The 21,151-nt window shown below is 39.5% G+C and overlaps 2 protein-coding genes across 6 annotated transcripts in view; one reads left to right on the forward strand and one right to left on the reverse strand.

The window, feature by feature from the left end:
* LOC148952504 (phosphatidylinositol 3,4,5-trisphosphate 3-phosphatase and dual-specificity protein phosphatase PTEN-like) overlaps positions 1 to 15,990 on the reverse strand; it is a 78,561-nt gene extending 62,571 nt beyond the window's left edge. For 3 of the 5 annotated variants that reach the window (XM_089088991.1, XM_089088992.1, XM_089088994.1), the window contains exons 1-2: positions 5,241 to 5,312; positions 2,982 to 3,083 (exon numbers count right to left, since the gene is read on the reverse strand). In XM_089088991.1, coding sequence (XP_088945117.1) covers positions 2,982 to 3,083; positions 5,241 to 5,275 — 137 coding nt within the window. In that variant the 5' untranslated portion in view covers positions 5,276 to 5,312. Of the gene's footprint in view, positions 1 to 2,981; positions 3,084 to 5,240; positions 5,313 to 15,948 lie in introns of those variants that run through there. The other 2 variants (XM_089088993.1, XM_089088995.1) reach the window with 2 other exon arrangements.
* Positions 11,917 to 13,038, forward strand: LOC148952505 (uncharacterized). Its single transcript, XM_089089214.1, has one exon. The coding sequence runs from the start codon at positions 11,917 to 11,919 to the stop codon at positions 13,036 to 13,038; it is 1,122 nt and encodes a 373-aa protein (XP_088945340.1).
* Positions 15,991 to 21,151: the final 5,161 nt, after the last annotated feature.

A 21,151-nucleotide genomic window follows, 5' to 3' on the forward strand; every position in this document is an offset into this window, starting at 1 on the left:
ACGCAATCTTGCATTAATTAAGTAAATTACACTACTTTAGACTACGTTAGGGGGAGGGGCGCACCCCCTCGCCCCCCTCGAGCCGCCACTGGTCTGGGTAGTCATAAATGTGTCTACAAGCACTGAGTCAAAATTTTCAATTTTATCTGCTTTTTAAGGATGTTATCAATTGAAGTGGAGTGCTGAGCTGTTCTATCCATAAGCTGTTGATTGGCCCTTCCAATGTACCAAAGACCGCAAGAGCACAGAATTCTGTAAACACCAGAGTTTTCCCCTTTCAGGATATGGCCTTTACCTTGTCTGGCACTATAGAGAGGCTCTCAAGATTTTTAAATACCAAAATTTAGGTTTAGCTCTGAACAGAGATCCCAGTGACTTAAGAACAAGTGAATCATATTTTGGTTTTCTCAAAAGTGAAGCCACTACTTTAGTTATTCCTGAAATAATCCTTGAATATACTTTGCATTCACAAAATAAAACATGTCATCAACCCCTCAGATCTCAAAGGGCTTGTGCATGGGATGTGATTTTTTTTCTGCATTTTCTTTGATTTTTTTTTTTTGTTCACACTAAAGAAGAGACATGGTTGTCCTCCTGAAATATTCACCTTGTTTTTCAGTATTTTCGTTTGGCCTAAAAAAACAAAAAAAACTATCTTTGATCATTTTTTCTTTATATTATGGCAGGCCAATGTTGTTTAAGAAATTGAAACACTTGTCTAAAATGTGCCATTTAATATTTTGAGTGAGTGGTCACCACCCTTCTTGTCCCAAAGGGTTAAACCTATTCATTACATCAGAATTAAAATAAATAAGGGTTATGTTCATTCATTACAGCAAAGCTAAAAAATAAATTACAGGAAATAATTTTATTACAGGAATGACTAAAATAAAACCTTTAGCATATCCATGGAGATAAGATCATGAAAATATTAGAACTATAAACAATGTAATTTAGGAGAACATAACTACTTTTGAGGCTATCATTCCCAAAAAGTTCAGTTGTGTTATTAGCTCCTATAAAATAGACATATCAGAGAAAATAACAAGAAATCTAAAATTTTAACTAAATAATATACTTACTAAGGATATAGAAAAACAAAGGTTAGGGGTTTGAAATAAATAAATTTTTCCTGGTTACCTCTTCTATTATCAACTATTATTATTCAACATTATTTTTATTGTTTCCTAGTTTCCATTAGTGCACTAATGATGGCATTAAAGAACTGAAAAGCTGACTTATACGAACTGAATTCATCTCGCTGACAGTGGCGCCACCTATTTTGTAATTTGAAGTTTAATTGGAGATGGCGTTCCAGAGCGCTCAAATAGCAGCCTGAGCGTCGTACAAGTATAGCTTTATTTGTGAATTTTCTCATGGTTTCTTTTCTAATCGAAAATTTGACTGTCATAGTTTCCATTAGTGCAATAACGATGGCATTAAAGTACGGAAAAGCTGATTTATACGAACTGACTTCATCTCGTCTGACAGTGGCGCCATTTATTTTCATTAACTTAAGGCTCTTTCGACTGTTGAGAAAGCCGCCAGATGTCAATCCAAGTCAACAGCGATCCAAGCGTAGCCACAGAGGGAAAAGAGGAGGCCAAAGAAATAAAAATTGTGCTATCCCTGTTCTCGTTTCTAACAACAGAGCGAGGTCTCTCAGTACAGCAAGGGAACGTATTCTGACAGTAGTTAACTGCATCCCTCCTAGTGAAATCCCTCCTTCACTTCGTCCGTGGTACGCTGACCCAGTATCGTCACTGTCAAGTACCCCACCTCCCCTAACACCTGAGTTTTTCTTGTCGAAGTGCAGACTCCCCAATATCCTAGTATGTAATGCCCGATCACTAAACAATAAAACCGACGAACTTGAAGTAGTTCTCAAACAGACGAGTTCCCCCATTGCTGTTATCACAGAATGTTGGGATATTAACGATGAACCCGGGCATATCAAGGGGTACAAGTGTTTTTTTAATACGAGACGCGACCGAGGGATTAACCGACGAGGCGGTGGGGTCGGACTGTACTTTCGGGAAGACTTACCTTGTAAATTACTAAGTCAGCCCAGTGAATCATGCCATGAAGTTATTTGGGTCGAATGCAAACCAAAGCGCCTATCAAAGCGATATTCGTGCTTGGTTGTTGCTGCAGTTTACTACCCCGAAAGTGCAAAGAACAGAAAAGAACTGATCCAGTATATCCAAAACTGCACTGATGACCTACGCCGCAGACACGCAGCGCCTGCTTTTGTAATCGCTGGTGATTTCAATCAGACTAATAAGGCATGGGTCTCCAGCATGCTTGACCTTAAGCAAGTTGTCTCAATCCCTACTCACGTCAGTGGTAGTATATTAGATCTTATTTTCACGAACATTCCCGATTATTACGAAGTACCCTTCTCTCTCGGTCCGTTGCATAACTCTGACCATAACACACTTCTTTGGAAGGCCAAAGTTGGCCTTCCAGCACCACGTAAAGTAAAAATTACCACTCGACCTATGACTAAAGAGGCAATTCGTTCCTTTGGACAGTGGATTGGGACGTTTGACTTTGATGAGATTTGCTCTATGACAGATATCGACCAGAAAGTTGATACTTTCAACTCTTTGCTGTCATGTAAATATCACGAACATTTCCCTGAGAAAAAAATAACTGTTAGTGATACTGACAAACCTTGGGTAACACCCGATCTAAAGAAGCTTATCTTAACTCGCTGCCAGTTACATCGCAGTGGGGATATTGTTCAAGCAAATAAACTTCGTAACCGCATTGTTAAACTGTTACGAGCAGCGCAGAAAAGGTACGTTCATGACAAAGTCTCGCCTCTCCTTCAAGGTGAGCCCCGTAGGTGGCACTCTGAAGTCAAGCGTCTTACCGGTAAACGTACCACCAGTGAAATTAAGATACAGAAAGACGACAAAACGCTGATAAAATCAGCCGAAGTGAACGCCTTTTTCACTTCAATCTGTACTACTCACCCGTCCTTCACCGAAGCCGAAATCGAAGCCCTCATTGCTGACGTCTCTGAAGATACAATCGTTGAAGTATCCGAGTTCCGATGTTCATTCATTACAGCAAAGCTAAAAAATAAATTACAGGAAATAATTTTATTACAGGAATGACTAAAATAAAACCTTTAGCATATCCATGGAGATAAGATCATGAAAATATTAGAACTATAAACAATGTAATTTAGGAGAACATAACTACTTTTGAGGCTATCATTCCCAAAAAGTTCAGTTGTGTTATTAGCTCCTATAAAATAGACATATCAGAGAAAATAACAAGAAATCTAAAATTTTAACTAAAGAATATACTTACTAAGGATATAGAAAAACAAAGGTTAGGGGTTTGAAATAAATAAATTTTTCCTGGTTACCTCTTCTATTATCAACTATTATTATTCAACATTATTTTTATTGTTTCCTAGTTTCCATTAGTGCACTAATGATGGCATTAAAGAACTGAAAAGCTGACTTATACGAACTGAATTCATCTCGCTGACAGTGGCGCCATCTATTTTGTAATTTGGAGTTTAATTGGAGATGGCGTTCCAGAGCGCTCAAATAGCAGCCTGAGCGTCGTACAAGTATAGCTTTATTTGTGAATTTTCTCATGGTTTCTTTTCTGCTGTGGTGGTATGAATAATCGAAAATTTGACTGTCATAGTTTCCATTAGTGCAATAACGATGGCATTAAAGTACGGAAAAGCTGATTTATACGAACTGAATTCATCTCGTCTGACAGTGGCGCCATTTATTTTCATTAACTTAAGGCTCTTTCGACTGTTGAGAAAGCCGCCAGATGTCAATCCAAGTCAACAGCGTTCCAAGCGTAGCCACAGAGGGACAAGAGGAGGCCAAAGAAATAAAAATTGTGCTATCCCTGTTCTCGTTTCTAACAACAGAGCGAGGTCTCTCAGTACAGCAAGGGAACGTATTCTGACAGTAGTTAACTGCATCCCTCCTAGTGAAATCCCTCCTTCGCTTCGTCCGTGGTACGCTGACCCAGTATCGTCACTGTCAAGTACCCCACCCCCCCTAACACCTGAGTTTTTCTTGTCGAAGTGCAGACTCCCCAATATCCTAGTATGTAATGCCCGATCACTAAACAATAAAACCGACGAACTTGAAGTAGTTCTCAAACAGACGAGTTCCCCCATTGCTGTTATCACAGAATGTTGGGATATTAACGATGAAACCGGGCATATCAAGGGGTACAAGTGTTTTTTTAATACGAGACGCGACCGAGGGATTAACCGACGAGGCGGTGGGGTCGGACTGTACTTTCGGGAAGACTTACCTTGTAAATTACTAAGTCAGCCCAGTGAATCATGCCATGAAGTTATTTGGGTCGAATGCAAACCAAAGCGCCTATCAAAGCGATATTCGTGCTTGGTTGTTGCTGCAGTTTACTACCCCGAAAGTGCAAAGAACAGAAAAGAACTGATCCAGTATATCCAAAACTGCACTGATGACCTACGCCGCAGACACGCAGCGCCTGCTTTTGTAATCGCTGGTGATTTCAATCAGACTAATAAGGCATGGGTCTCCAGCATGCTTGACCTTAAGCAAGTTGTCTCAATCCCTACTCACGTCAGTGGTAGTATATGAGATCTTATTTTCACGAACATTCCCGATTATTACGAAGTACCCTTCTCTCTCGGTCCGTTGCATAACTCTGACCATAACACACTTCTTTGGAAGGCCAAAGTTGGCCTTCCAGCACCACGTAAAGTAAAAATTACCACTCGACCTATGACTAAAGAGGCAATTCGTTCCTTTGGACAGTGGATTGGGACGTTTGACTTTGATGAGATTTGCTCTATGACAGATATCGACCAGAAAGTTGATACTTTCAACTCTTTGCTGTCATGTAAATATCACGAACATTTCCCTGAGAAAAAAATAACTGTTAGTGATACTGACAAACCTTGGGTAACACCCGATCTAAAGAAGCTTATCTTAACTCGCTGCCAGTTACATCGCAGTGGGGATATTGTTCAAGCAAATAAACTTCGTAACCGCATTGTTAAACTGTTACGAGCAGCGCAGAAAAGGTACGTTCATGACAAAGTCTCGCCTCTCCTTCAAGGTGAGCCCCGTAGGTGGCACTCTGAAGTCAAGCGTCTTACCGGTAAACGTACCACCAGTGAAATTAAGATACAGAAAGACGACAAAACGCTGATAAAATCAGCCGAAGTGAACGCCTTTTTCACTTCAATCTGTACTACTCACCCGTCCTTCACCGAAGCCGAAATCGAAGCCCTCATTGCTGACGTCTCTGAAGATACAATCGTTGAAGTATCCGAGTTCGCGGTGTATAAAGAACTTCAAAAGTTAAAAAGCAACTGTGCCTCTTACCCAGGAGAATTGCCAGTTAAACTTTTAAGAGAATATTCTATGTTTTTAGCAAAACCACTCTCATCAGTGATCAATCAGTCGTTCAAGGAGCACAAATTCCCGAGTGCTTGGAAAAAAGCCTACGTCCGCGTCTTACCTAAAGTCAAAGACCCGAAGTCCTGCAATCAGCTTCGTCCGATTTCTATTACGCCTAATATGGCTAAAGTGACTGAATCTTTTATTTATAGAGAGCTCCTAGCCCAAGTTCAGCCAGCCCTAGATCCGTTTCAGTACGGCTGTTTGAAAGGGAGTAGTACGACGCATTATCTAGTACGTCTCTACCACCTGATTACCGAGTGGTTGGACAAAGGCAGTAGCCTCGTTGACCTGCTTTTAGTCGACTATCGTAAGGCTTTTGACTTGATCCGCCACTATACAGCAGCAAATAACCTCAAAAAGATGGGCGCTAGGAAGCATATTTTGCTCTTAGTTGTTGACTTCCTGCGTAACCGCTGTCAGTGTGTCTATGCTCTCTTCCCTAGTGACTTAAACTCTGAGTGGGCTGAACTAACGTGTGGCGCACCACAAGGCACTAAGCTGGCAGCTCTTTTGTTTTTAGCGGTAATTAACTACATTATCCTCGAGTTTGAAGACAGATTCAAATACGTGGACGATCTCTCCCTACTTCTGAAATATCTTGCTGAAAAGTCAGACGTGTATCCCCAGTTCAGCAGTGAGATCAGGAACTCCTTTCTCGAGGCGTGTAGCATTAATGACCTCCAGCTTAATATGAATAAAACAAAAGTCATGAGGTTTAATCCGCTTAAGCGTGACCTCTCATGCCCGGTTCCTTGGTACCCTACTACCTCAACCTCAGTGATTCTCGGGGTTACTTTCAGTGACGACTGTTCATTTAGCGCGCACATCGCCGGTCTGGTGAAAAAAGGTAGTTACGCATTACAGTCGCTAATTACCTTGCGCCGACTGGGTTTCTCACAAAGTCAGCTGAAGACGGTTTACGTCACGTATGTGCGCCCAATCCTTGAATATGCGTGTCCTGTGTGGGGCCCTCAGGCTCATAATATTGAATACCTAAGTGAAGATCTGGAAGCCATTCAAAAACGGGCAGTGAAAGTGATACTAGGCCCGAAATACAACTCTTATGAGGCTGCCCTTAGTACCTTACGACTGCCAACGTTGCGTGACAGGCGCTTACAGTTAATGTGTAATTTTGGGCAGTCCCTTCTTTCGTCCGAGAAACACCGTTCGTTGCTTCCCCCACCTGCACCTATCACCGCCAACACCCGCCATAAAAATCAACTAGTGCCGCCAAAGTGTCGAACAACCCGTCACAGCAATTCTTTCGTGCCTTTTTTTGTCAGTTATTTAAACCGCCAGTGACCAGTTTTATGTAATGTACTAAACAGCGCCATTTAGTCGGGGCTTCGGCCACGGCTACGATAGTTGTTTATAAATAAATGAGTCTATGAGTCTATTATTATTATTCTATTATTCAACAATTTAGGAAAGTAGTAGATAAAATAGACAGATCTACTTCTTGAGAGAATCTCAGTCACTCATTAGAAGGTTATTCATATAGCCTGCTACTACAAAATGGGCATCTCAGAAAAAAGTTATAAGAAATTTTGACTTAATAATATGCTCAATTAGGATACATGTCCTCAAAGGCTAAGGATTTGAAAGACATCTTAAAAAAAAAATCCCCTTTTACTTTTTCTATTGGTCATTAATTTACTATAACAATTAAGAAAAGTTCTGGGTAAAAGCAGACAGAAGTGTTTAGTGAGAGACCAATCTCAGTTGCTCAAAGCTATTTTTCCTTTTATAAAATGGGCATCTTAAGATAAAGTTACAACAAATAATAGAATTTTCACTAATATATTTTAATTCTCTGCTGCTTCTCAGCAGATAATAGAGTATTCACCCAGTTACTATTTATTTAAAAAAAAAACGGAGGGCACCAGAAAAATATATGGGGCAGGGGGGAGGGGCCCCCCTTGATCTGCCCCTGGTTGTCACATGCATAAACTTTTTTTATTTTCTTTTTAAAGCAGTGACCTGTTCTAATAAGTAACATTTTTTCCACAATTTCCAATATTTTCCACCTAATTTGCCTGTTGTTAATAACAATTTTTCTGTTTAACCTGTTTTAAAATTTTCTGTTTAACCTGTTTTTCTGTTGTTAATAAAAAAAATTTTAACCCTTACAAAAACAAATTCCTTTATGAGTGCCTGTCCTTTTGCTTCAAAAGTTACCTTTCTTTACTGAAGATGGTCCAGCAAATGAAATTATTAATATGGCTTAAGAGGAATTAGATGTCTCTATCATCTTCATTTAAACAATAAAGTATTTGAAGAAACTTATATCCCTTTCTGTTCCCTGGGCTTGATCTGCATTCAGAGCTTTACAGCTCAAATAATTTTGAATGCAGAAGCAGTGGATGCCTTTTTTGAGAATTTGTGTACCTGCTATGTCTGTATACTAGACAAACCCTGGAGCCTTCATTGCTATAATAATTTTTAAATTGCAGTATATGTTAAGTATTTTATTCTGGAACAACACCATTTTAAGCCATATAAAGTTGTAAGAAATGGAATAGGCTAGAGTTTTTGTATGAAAAAGGCATTTTAAAGATAGTTGGTCTTTTAAGTAATTATTTACCTTATTATAATCTTTACAGACAATTCATTATAGACACTTCAAATATAATGATTACTACAATAGAGCCCCCTCCCCCCTCCAAAAAAAATGCATGAATATACACTGCTACTAATACTTCATTGTTGAAATAAGCTGCACAAGGCCAACATAACTGCCCATGCTCCTCCAACCCAGTCTATTTAAAGCATCACTCTTTAAAACCTTCCATGAAGTTTACTCTTTCTATTCCATTGGGGATGACCTGCTTTTTATATGACCCCTGGTGGATGTTCAAAAAGCTAGGTTTTGGTAAGCTATTACCTTAAATCACATTGTCCAGCAAAATAAGGAAAAAATCCTGTAGAGTTGCTGGTTAGTGACAATGGGGAGCCATTGACTCAATTGCATCCCACTTTGTCTTCCATGGCTCAATGAACAAACTCTTGTCAATAGCAATCTTAAAGACATCAACAGAGGGATAAGTTACAGCAGTATCAGGAAGACTGTTCCAATGGGTAATCACTCTATTGGAGAAGTAGTGGTAGTGGACTCTGGTTGCCCTCTTCTGGGTCAACTTCTTACTATGCCCCCTTGTCCTGGAGGATTCATCAAACTGAAATTGATTTTGACAGGAGGAGTCAGCATTCAAAAGCTTATAAGCTATTATAACAGCCCCTTTTTGACAGCTGTACACAAGTGTTGGAAGCTTCAGTTTATTCAATCAAGATGGATAGTCAAGATTCTTGCACCCATTAACAACTTTTGTTGCCCATCTTTGAAAATATTCTATTTTTTGCTGATCTCCCTTGTTCAGGGGTAGTGCAACACACATCCTAAATTCTAGCAATGGTTGCACAAGACCCTAGTACAGTTTGGTCATAACTTTGGATGATCTATGTACAGTATGCTTGATTATGCCTGGGATGCTTTAGCAATTACTGCTGTCGGTGTATGTTTTTAAGATTTTAGGTCCTCATCAACAACATCTCCAAAATCTCTCCTCTCTGCCAAAGAATCAATCAATTGTCTTGAACCCTCCCCTCCTACCATATGGAACTGCCACCTTATGTTATCTCTCTCAAAGTGCATTGACTTGCACTTCTGAATGTTAAATTCAAGTTTCCACTCATAGGCCCATGGTGAAATCAAATTCAGGTCTTCTTGTATGGAAGCTCTTGTAACTGACAACTCTGCAGAGCCAATAAGCTTTGAATCATCAGGATAAAGAAGATCAGGATCTTAATTCTTAGAGCTTCTGGAGCATAATTAATGAAAATGTTAAATAATGTTGGAGCTAGGATTGTTTCCTGAGGCACACCACTGTCAACTTCTGAGAAGAATTCTTGCCCATTGTCTCCAAATACCTAAACTCTCTGCTTTCTTCCTGAAAGAAACTGCATCACCCATTCTACAGCCTCCAGATGGATACCAATAACTATTAACTTTATTGTCAGCCAGCTATTGTCCTACCCATAATGTGGGATAGCCATCTCAACCTTTCTTTTATTATAGACCAAGGCAGTAAGGGGTTTTCAATACAAAATTCAAAATATTTGTAGATGAGAGCTTGAAACCTCTACAGTAGGGTTCCCTAATTGTTTTGTTGTTAAGGAGGGGGACAGATGCTGGAAAGGATGCATTTTAATGCCAAAACATCCTAACTCTTGTTGAGCCTTCAGGTTAATACAGAGTTAGTTCTAAGGAGGGAGCAGGGGGGAGGGTTGGAGGTAGAAATTGATATTTAATTACTCTTGATTTCTGGGAATATTTTATGTAAGTAGAGTAACATTAAACCCCAAAATGAGCAGAATTTATTCTATATAGGAGGGGGTCTGCCCCTTCCTCATCCTAATCACCCCTTCATGGTTGTAGAAACTTTGGAAAATGCCAATTTGATTAGAGATTAAGAGTTCTGGTCCTTTTTTTGTAAGTTTAAAGTGATTGGAGACCAACCAGCCCATCCTAAAATTGTTTTTGATATCTGGTCCTTTTGTGGTAAATTTTTCACAGTTCATATTATTGACTTACAAACGAAGTGAACATACACCTTGATGCCTTTTTTTATGCTCTTTACAAATATAATAGGTCTAATTGCTTCTATTGAACATTCACATTTACTAATGTGCAAATATATGCCCTGAGTTGTGACCACAAAAAGAAGTTATCAATACTAGTTAAGTTATTGAAATGTGTTTGAAAACACCTCACTAGTTTTCAAATAAGTTGTTCAACAGTAACATATTCTAAACATAATCAATTATAATATTTCAAACCTCATTTATTGTGCAACTCAAATATAAAACATTTTCCTATCATTTCATGTTTTTCAAATGCCATCAACAAAATCAGTGCTGAATTTTGCTATTCAAAACTTTGCTGTTGGCAATTCATGGTATATTCCAATTAAGGGTATATATTTTCACATTAGGGGGCAGGGTGGGTAAATTTGAAGTTGTGATAGAAGCAATTAGGCTATTATATTCATAAAGAGCATAAAAAGGCACTGAGTGTTATGCCTGCTTAATTTTGTGTATAGGGGACTTTTCCAGGGGAAAAACTCAAGCTCCCATGGTAAAGTAGGGGAGAACGGGGCGAAATTGGACAGGGGCAAACTTGGACGTCGAACCTGACAACTAGCCTATTGCTTTTATCGATCCACAAAAAATAGGGTAGATGGGGCTTATGTATGTCTACATTGGCGGGAAGTTTGAAATCTAACGGAACTGTTGACACCAGGATAAGAGGTAAGAAAGTTTTTAGATGCTTAAAAAAAATCTGGGGGTTGCAACATTAGTTCGATTTGAGGTAACAAAAGGTGGTAGTTTTACTTTGTTGTTGATGTTGTACAGTTGCTAGATACATCCTCTATCTATGCCCTGAGTTTGATTTGTCTATTCCAAGTACTTCTTTTTCAGGACGCCATTTTCTAAAATTGGTTCGATAGGGGCGAGATTGGACAGCAATTCGGGGGCGACTTTGGACACTGTCCAAGGTCGCCCCGTGTGTCCAACTTTACCCCGTGCTAGTTTTGTTTATCATTTTAGAGAATGTCTTTGCCTCTTTGGAGGCAATTTTTAGAGAATTTCTTAACTAATATTTGGAGTTTGATTGATGATGCTAGATGGCGTTGCTTGTGTGTAGATGTGTTTTTTTTTTCGCACAACAAAACGAGGTTAAGTTGGCTGTTTAATTAGCTTAATGAAAGGAGCAACATTAAAACTTAAAACGAAAAGAGATTATTCCGTATATCCCCTCCTCACAGCCTCGCTCTTTACCAACATAAAGTTTGACTCGTTCTCACAGCTCTATTTTCTTAAACAATAAAACAGTTTAGCATAAAGAGCGAGGTGTTGTGGAGGGGACAACCCCTGTCATATATGGAATAATTTCTGTTCGTTTTAAGTTTTAATTACGCTCCTTACTTTCAGTTAAAAAAACTTGTCTTTTGTAATTTAATTTCAGGACGTTTTTGAATTAATGCAGCTTCATTTTTGGGTCATCGTACATGAATAATTCAAACAAAATTTATATATCAATTTTATTTATTTTTTGGCTAAATGGCTTTCTCGAAATTTTGTTCTGACGTAACTTATGAATTCACTTACGTAACAAACTATATTCGTATATTTTTATTACGTATTTTAGGGGGTTCACCCCCTAGTCAATACCTCACTCTACGCTAAAGTTCAAATTTTGTTCCAATGCTTTAAGAATGACCCCTTAATAACAAAAGCAGTTAATTAAAAAAAAAAAAATTTAATTTTTAATATAATTTTTTTTAATTACATGATCAAACAATTCATGGCAACGAACTGTAAGTAAGGAGGGACCCGGTTCATATCATTGCTTCTTAAAGCTATTTCCAGGTTATTTCCCGTGCATTTACTGTTTGTTCTTTCTAGTTGGACAATGATTCGCAACTACATCAGGAAACACGATCTACCAGATGGCAAATCCATGGAGCAGTCAGTGAATGCAGTCTTAGAGCGTAGACTATCTATTAGAAATGCCGCAAAAACCTATGGACTGAAGAAATCAACCGTCACCTATGCTCTGAAAAATCAACAAGGAGTTACTGAAGAACCTCGAGCGAATCCAGTTACACCCCCAGGTCGCCCAAGCCCATCGCCCAACCTGAAGAGAAAAACTGTTTTCTCTAACAAACAAGAAAAAGAGTTTGTAGAGTATCTCCTAAAATGTCAGCTGATGAATCACGGCCTCACTCCGAAAGAAGCGAGGAAACTTGCCTTTGAATGGGGCAAATTGATTGGCGTCGAAACGCCGAAGAGCTGGGTGCGAGACAACATAGCTGGGGCTGACTGGTTCTCAGGCTTTATGAAACGAAACCCAGAGCTATCTATTCGTAAGCCTGAAAAGACCAGCCAGGCAAGGGCTGCTGGCTTCAATCCAGTGGTTGTGAATCTGTTCTTCGACAACCTGCAGAAACTCTACGAAAAATTCAAGTTCCCACCAAACCGTATCTGGAACTGTGATGAAACTGGGGTTCCTACTGTATTGCCAGCTCCAAAAGTAATCGCAAGGAAAGGATCGAAGCAAGTTTCCCAGACAGTGTCAGCAGAGAGAGGGGAAAATGTTACAATGCTCGGGTTTATTTCAGCCACTGGTCAAGCTCTTCCCCCCATTTTTATATTCCCACGGGTGATGGTGAACGACCGGCTTTTTCGAGAAGGCCCCCCAGGATGTCTCGGGCTTTCTCACCCTAGTGGTTGGATGACTTCCATCAATTTTGTAGCTTCTATTGAGCACTTCATCAAGCTGGTGAAACCATCGAAAGAAGACCCTGTGCTACTGCTATTTGGCAACCACGATAGCCATGTTTCGGTGGAATTAGTGCAGCTGTGCAAAGATAATTGGGTCCACCTCCTGACCTTTCCTCCCCATTGTTCCCACCGCTTACAGCCATTGGACGTCTCTGTCTACGGACCATTCAAGTTTGCGATGAGAGAATCACTGAACACCTGGTTGCAGATCGATCCAGGTCAACGAATTACGATTCACGAGACTGCCTAGCTCTGCAAAGAACCATTCCTTTGCAAGTTCAACCCGGAAAATATAACAGTTGGTTTCACGAAAGCTGGAATTTGGCCCTTCAACAGAAGTGTATTTTCTGAGGTAGACTTTCTACCTGCTGAGGTGACAAATCATCCACCCCCGGACGATTCGTTACTCGATATGTAGTCAATACCCTCCCTCTCTCCTCCGCCGCCTTCTCTTTCCCAAAGCTAGCTAGGAAAACAGACTCCTGAAGCGGTAAGACCCTTTCAAACAGCAGATATGACAAAGCCCAGAAGGACTGCAAAAAATCAAGGTCAAACTTGTATTCTTACCGACACACCTGAAAAAGATGCTTTAGAAGCTGAAGCACGAGCAAGAAAGGAAAAGCAGAGTAAAAAGCCTATGCCCAAGCAGGCCAAGCAGCCCACTGCCAAGAAAAGAAAGCAAATTGAATCTCCAGTGGAAAGTAGTGGTGATGACATTGAACTTGACGACAATTCATCTGACAATTCTCTGCACCTCCATGAGGCTGATAAGGATGACGTAGATAAGGACATTCAAGCCGGAGACTTTGTTCTTGTCAAGTTCGAGTATGGAAAGAAGAAAGCCCTTGTGTATTATGTTGGCGAAGTTTTTGATGTTGTAGAAAAGCAGTTTGCGAGGGTTAACTTTCTTCGGAAACAAGAGGACAAATTCATGTTTCCTCAGCTTCCCGATATTGCTGAGATAGACATTACCGACATAGAACTGAAGCTTCATGTCCCCTCTTCAGCTGGTGGAACCGGTCGTGCAGTTCAGGGGCTTGTCTTTGGTTGTGATCTTTCGATGTACGCTTTAAAATGACAATTCTAGTTGAAACCCGGATGCCTGTGCAATGTTCCTGGCTGATTTTTTTATGCAATTTTGAGTTTTCATATGATTTTGAGTGATTATGTATCATTTTACACGAATATTCTGTATTTGGATAAAGTTTAACTGCTTAAAACTGTCTTGTCCAAAGTCGCCCCATGCCTGTCCAATTTCACCCTGTGTACGGGGCGAAACTGGACACTTGACAAGGTCCTACTCTCATGGTACTCACACTTCAGGGTGATCTTTAAAAAATCTGAAAAAAATTCACCATTATGTGCCAGACTTTTACCTTTCTAACGACCCACACTAAATTGTTTTATGTCAATCCAGTACCTAGTTATGCTTGGAAAACTAAAAAGTGTCCAAGTTCGCCCCATTCTCCCCTATAGTGGAGCTGCAGTCAAAAATGTGCTGGACACAATTAATCTCTATGTTCTGAAGTAAGAATTGTTTTCTTAACATGTTTCCTTCCCAATAGCCCCTAATCTAGACCATTAGGCTCTCAAGTGTTTTGCCCCCCCCCTCCCCTTCCTGTCCCACAGCAAATTACACCCTTCTGAAACAACTTAAATTCTGAAAACAACATAAGAAAAAATGGTAAAATTATACTTTAGAAACTTTTGGCAATCTTGGAAAAGGGTTAGGTTAGGAAAATGAAACTTTCAGGGATGGATCTACAGGCTAAAGTATGTCCCTGGAAGGTATTTTGAAGTACCTACCTCTGCTCCTTCTCTCTCTAGAGGGTCCTGACCTTTGATGACCTTAAAAAATCTGTGTTATAAAAGTGAAACCTTGCAAAGTAGATCTTCTGCTTAAATAAAGTACTGTACAACAAAATTGTTTTCAGCTTCACAACTTTGCTCAATCCTAATTTATAAGGTTTTCAAGATATGCAAATATATTTCCTAAAGTTTGAAAAAAAATTCATATGGCTTAAAATTCCACTCAAATAACAGGAATTACATTTTCAGAACTAAACCTAGAGAAAAAGAATCTGATAACTGAAAATTAAGGTAAAATGTTGTTATGTAAAAATTTCAATAGGCAAATTTCATGCCTGCCATGTAGTCATTCAACATGTCATGTAGGCAAATTTCAGGACCCTCTAGAGGGAGAAGGAGTGGAGGTGGGTACTTCAAAATATCTTCCCAGGACATACTTTAGCCTGTAGACCCATCCCTGTAAGTTTCATTTTCCTAACCTAACCCCTTTCCAAGATAGCCAAAAGTAGCTAAAGTAGAACTTACCAAAAACCTAAAATAGCCTAGCCTACTTAGGCTATATCATTCCTAAAAGTACTTCACTTTACTTTAAATCCCCCTTCCTTAATATTTATAGGCCTATGTATTGCCCAAATTATACATTTTACTGTTTTATTCAAATATATTTAATGGCAAAGACTCACCAGAATTCCTGATAAAGATACCTGATAGTATCTTTTGATAAGATAAAGTATCTATACTTGATAAGATTCCTGATAGTAAGAAGCTGCTCAGGAAGAGCTCACAGCAGACTCCACAACCACTACTTCTCCAATAGAGTGGTGGGCCCCTGGGGCAGTCTTCCCAATGCAACTGTTACCGCTTCCTCTGTCAATGCATCCAAGATCGCCGTTGATAAGAATTGGTCCAACAAACATGGAAAACAGAGTGGAACGCCGCAAAACCAATGGCTCCCCATCATCACTAACCAGCGACTCTACAGGATCTTTCCTTATTTTGCTGGACACTGCGATTTAAGGTAATTTAAGATTTTCAAACAAGGAATCACTTTAAGGGCTCAAAACAAACTGTGTGACAAAAGTGGCATTAAAGAGCAGGAAAAGATAATCTAGTTGTATATACACCTTCTGTCAATCTAAGTAATGGGAAAACTCTAAATTGACAACATTTGAGGGGTCAAAGTGGAATTCCAGTGTCTTTTGAGATCTGCTGGTGCTAGGCTAATCAGCATGCATTGATTAAGCTACAGGCTGTGCATACAAATATACAGCTCGTAAAGCTCAAATAAAGATACTCAGCTTAAACAGCTTCTCTAATGACAAATACACATAAGCTTAGCAATGTAACATACGGGATGCGAGGAATTTTGGATGCCTTGATATTTTAATTCTATTCTTTGTCTTGTATCCTCTTTTCTTGAATGCATGATGAATAGGATGCAATTATTGTACTTACCATGCAAAGATTTACTTACTTGCCACTTGACTATCAGAAATGCCAAATGAGGAAAGTTACTGTCATTCTGGCTAAATGGTTGCCTTGAACACTCCTGCAGGTACAAGAAAAGTGACAGGATAGTATTTAAATGCGTCTATTTGAAATATGTAGTCAATCCAGACTCGGCCCAGTTAAAGATAGGAATGGGCCACAATTAGCGATAAGGAAAGAACTAAAGAGAGGTGGGCTGAACATTTTGAGAGTTTGCTTAACCGAGATACAGTTTCAGGAAAGATATAGAGGAAAATGAAAAAGTTTGTGATAAGTTGGATGTGAAGGAAGATTTGTTTTGTGATGAAGAATTAGTGACAGCACTCAAAGGATTCAAAAATAATAAGGCACCTGGTGCTGATAGTGTGGTAAATGAATTTCGTAAAATGGTGGCTCTGAGGTTAGAAATAAGCTACTGAAGATTATGAATAGGATTTTTGAAAAAGGAGAAGTACCTAACGATTTTAGGAAAACCTTAATTAAGCCACTTTATAAGACAGGTGACAAAAGTGAGTGTTGTAATTATCGAGGCACTAGTCTGGTCTCTGTAGGTAGTAAATTACTTAGTAATATTATACTTTTTAGACTGAGAGATGCCGTAGACAATTTTTAAGAGAAGAACAGTGCAGTTTTAGAAAAGGTAGAGGATGTTTCGACCAAATTTTCATAGGTTAATAATTGAGAAGTGCCTGAGTTGTCAAACACCTTTGGTCCTCAGTTTTATAGATTATGAGCAAGCGTTCGATCTTGTTGTTAGAAGGGCTTTAGTAAAGTTTTTATGCTTGTATGGTATACCAGACAAATACATTTAAGTGATTAGTGCTATTTACGAGAATAACATAACTGCGGTTAAGGTAGGAAATGAGGTTAGCAGCTGGTTTTGTATTCAGTCAGGAGTTAAGCAGGGTTGTGTTCTATCCCTCTTTATATGGATTATTTTGATGGAATTTGTCTTAAGGAGCACAGGAAAGGCAATGGGAGACCACGGAATCAAATGGGGAGTAAAAAGGCTCCTGGACTTAGATTATGCTGATGATTTAAGCATCGTAGATGGAAGTGTGAGCAAAATGAATGAAGTTTGGAGGTTTCGCGAGTTCAGGGTGCTAGAATAGGTTTGAAAATTAATGTTAAGAAGACTAAGTCACTAACGCTAGGAATAAGTGAAGATGAAAAGGTGACGTTGGGTAATAAAAAGATTGATCAGGTGGGAAGTTTCACTTACCTTGGTAGTATTAATAGTAAAGATGATGCGAGCAGTGAAGATGTTAAAAAAGTAGAATAGCCATGGCTCAGGGTGTTTTTTATCAGTTAAAAAAAGTTCGGAAGAAAAGGAAGATAAGTCTGCAAACCAAGATTGGAATATTAGAAGCTACAGTGTTGACAGTGGTCAAATATGGCTCTGAAGCATGGGCCCTCAGAAAAGCGGATGAAGATTTGCTAGATGTTTTCCAGAGAAATTGCTTAAGAATTGTTCTGGGTACCCGGCTGACTGACCGTATTTCAAGCTATACGAAAAATGTGGTTCAATACCGCTCTCTAGGGCTATAACGAAAAAAAGGTTGAGGCGGCTGGGGCACGTTGTGCGAATGAAGGATGACAGATTGCCGAAGATTGTTCTTTTTGGCCAACCGTCTAGGGCTAAACGGAAAGCAGGTCATCCTCGTCTGGGGTGGGAGGACGTCATAAAGAAAGATTTAAAGAAAATGGGAATTTCCTGGGAGGGTGTAAAAAGGGAGGCTTTGAATAGATTGGGATGAAGGAGGAGCGTGCGTAGCTGTGTTGGCCTCAGGCGGCTTGGTGCTGCGGTGAGTTGTTAGTAGTAGTAGTAGTGGTAGTAGTAGTAATGTATCTCTAATAATATTTAAATACAGGAAAAATAAATATAAATTTCCTACCATTCTACTATGCAGATTCCAAATAAGAAAAGATAAGCGAACACGGGAAGACCAGTCTAGATACCGGTCTGGCAGTGGATGCTCGTATCATATTTTTGTCCTTTGCCTGATCATGGAGCAAAGTGAAAGGTACAACCTTCCCTTTATCAAAATATTTATATACTTTGACGTTGCCATTGATTCAGTTGAACGAAAATCCTTGTGGAAGATTTTCTATAAGGACAGCATGCCACTAGAATTTTTTGACATTTTAGAATCTGATTATGAAGGATGTTTATCCTGAGTTCAAGTCCATGGGGAAGAGTCGTCACTGTTCTATATGGAGTGGGGGGGGGGAATGTTGTATACTGTCACTGGTCTTCTTTAATTATTATTTCGATTAAATCATTGACCCTGCCATACGGGGAATTGAAGGAATAGTAGTTGGTAGAAATGTCAAACTGACGGATCTTGAATACGCGAACGACGTAATCCTTCATGAGCCAGACCCAAATTCAGCACAGCAAATTTTTGACGAATTTGCACATTCTCAGCCTTTCTCGGCCTACAAATAAACACGAAGAAAACAAAAGTTCTTGATTTGAACATAATTACTGATTGCCAAATAGCCCTTAATGGTCTCCCGCTTGAAAAGGTGGACACTTTTGTTTATGTGGGATCCGAGGTGAATTCGAAGGGAGGATATGATCAAGATGTAAACATAATTATATCTAGAGCTCATCCAGTTTCGCTCAGATTGGCAAATATCTCTGGGTCCGTTGAGAAATTAGCTTGCGAACGAAGATAAGCATATGTAGGTCGACAGTGAAGGCAGTCCTACTGTGTGATGTTGAATCAAAGCCCATCAAAGCAGCTCACGGACGTGCGTAAGGTACAGCCTTCCCTTTATCAAAATATTTATATAATTTGACGTTGCCATTGATTCAGTTGAACGAAAATCCTTGTGGAAGATTTTCTATAAGGACAGCATGCCACTAGAATTTTTTGACATTTTAGAATCTGATTATGAAGGATGTTTATCCTGAGTTCAAGTCCATGGGGAAGAGTCGTCACGGTTCTATAGGGCGTGGGGGGGGGGAGGTTGTATACTCTCACCAGTCTTCTTTAATTATTATATCGATTAAATCATTGACCCTGCCATACGGGGAATTGAAGGAATAGTAGTTGGTAGAAATATCAAACTGACGGATCTTGAATACGCGAACGACGTAATCCTTCACGAGCCAGACCCAAATTCAGCACAGCAAATTCTTGACGAATTCGCACATTCTCAGACTTTCTCGGCCTACAAATAAATACGAAGAAAACAAAAGTTCTTGATTTGAACATAATTACTGATTGCCAAATAGCCCTTAATGGTCTCCCGCTTGAAAAGGTGGACACTTTTGTTTATGTGGGATCCGAGGTGAATTCGATGGGAGGATATGATCAAGATGTAAACTGAATTATATCTAGAGCTCATCCAGTTTCACTCAGATTGGAAAACATCTCCGGGTCCGTCGAGAAATTAGCTGGCGAACGAAGATAAGCATATGTAGGTCGACAGTGAAGGCAGTCCTACTGTGTGGTGTTGAATCAAGGCCCATCAAAGCAGCTCACGGACGTGCTCTAGAGGTTTTGTACCACCATTGCCTATGTTAAATTTTACACTTCTGGACGTCAGATCAGACTTCGAACGACTCTATCCACCGACATATCATCTCAAGCGTCATCAAATTCCAGCAGCTCCGCAGGCTTGGAAACGTTTTGTTTCACCCTAATGACCACCTCATTAAACATACTTCTTGTTGAATCCTTACCAACATAGCGTAGAGGAAAAGGAGAGCAACTAAAAAATTGGTGGTTGCTCTTTAGACAAGATCTGGAGCTTGCTGGAAGTTTCTGTATATTTTGCCAAAAATGAGACAAGCAATGGCTAAGGTACGCTAAAGAATTGGCAAAAAATAAGCCCTCATGGGAGACCCTCATTCAGAAGCTTCGTTCGGATGTCGGATGAGGCGGAAACACTTGGTCCCGCTGCAAGTACAAGTAAGTAGTACTTTTTTTTCTTGGATTCGAAATACCAGATAATTTCGCATCCAGCGTCAATTAAAATCTGCCAGAATAAAACAAATTGAAATTTCAGTAGTAGATGGCTTGCCATTACAGAATACTTTGGAAGGGACAATATATTCTGCTGGTCGGGATAACGAACAATCAAATACTCAAATTATTGGCTACTAAATATGTTGAGTATTCCTTTAGATATGATCCCTATAAAAAGCTTAAAGAGCTGTATTTTCTAAGCATCATGCTCTGTGGAAAGCCACAGGGTATAGCACAAAGACATCGGGTAAACTTTTGGAAGTAAGTAAAAAAAAAAGTAAGTATGACGGCACTAGACCCTTAAGGTCTAAACCGGCGGTGCTGAACTCCGTTTCGTGGCCCTCAGCCAGGTAGTGCAATGGGGGGTGGGGCCAGCCCCCCAGAAGTGACACAGAAACATCTTAAATTCCTAAATATAACACGTTGGAAGTCAACCTGCGACACTGTCAAACGAATTCTTAGGATTCATGAAACAGGAAAGCCACAAAAATCTTGTGATGAACTCAGACTACCCCGATTAAGAAATTTAAAGATTAGGTTTCTGAGTGAATGTGTGAAGGTTACGGATCCATTCTTTAAAGCATTAGTTATTTTACAAGGGGAAAAAGATACTACATGGGTACAGTGTTCCAGTCTCATAATGGTGAAAAGGAATATAAGTGTTATGAAGCATAGCAATGTTCTAAACTAAGCTGCTTCGCTAGCATATAGAATTTTCTATACACCGGTGAAGCGTATTCCACCTTCTATTGACTTCTGGGGTAAACCCTTGAGGGAGTTTGTAATTTCAATTTCCTACTACCTCTATTTCAAGACTGTGTGGCTTTCAGAAGACTGAAGAGCAACCTTGAATGATTATCTGCTCATAGAGATTAGACTTATGGTTACAGTTTCTGAACAAAAGTACAAAGCCAAAGGTCTATCTGAAGCAAAAAATTAAAAATACAACCAAAACTGAACGCACAGAGGGTGTTTTTGCTTATGGAAGGGAATAGTCTTAAAGATTGTTCCTAGTTTAAATGTACCAATCTTTTTCTTTTTTTTAATAAAAAATTCTACAGTTTCTTGAAGACAAGAAGCAAAATG

The sequence above is a fragment of the Artemia sp. Qi Xiang Cuo genome, chromosome 5, assembly GCF_049724085.1.
Source record: "Artemia sp. Qi Xiang Cuo chromosome 5, ASM4972408v1, whole genome shotgun sequence".
NCBI classification, from domain to species: domain Eukaryota; kingdom Metazoa; phylum Arthropoda; class Branchiopoda; order Anostraca; family Artemiidae; genus Artemia; species Artemia sp. Qi Xiang Cuo.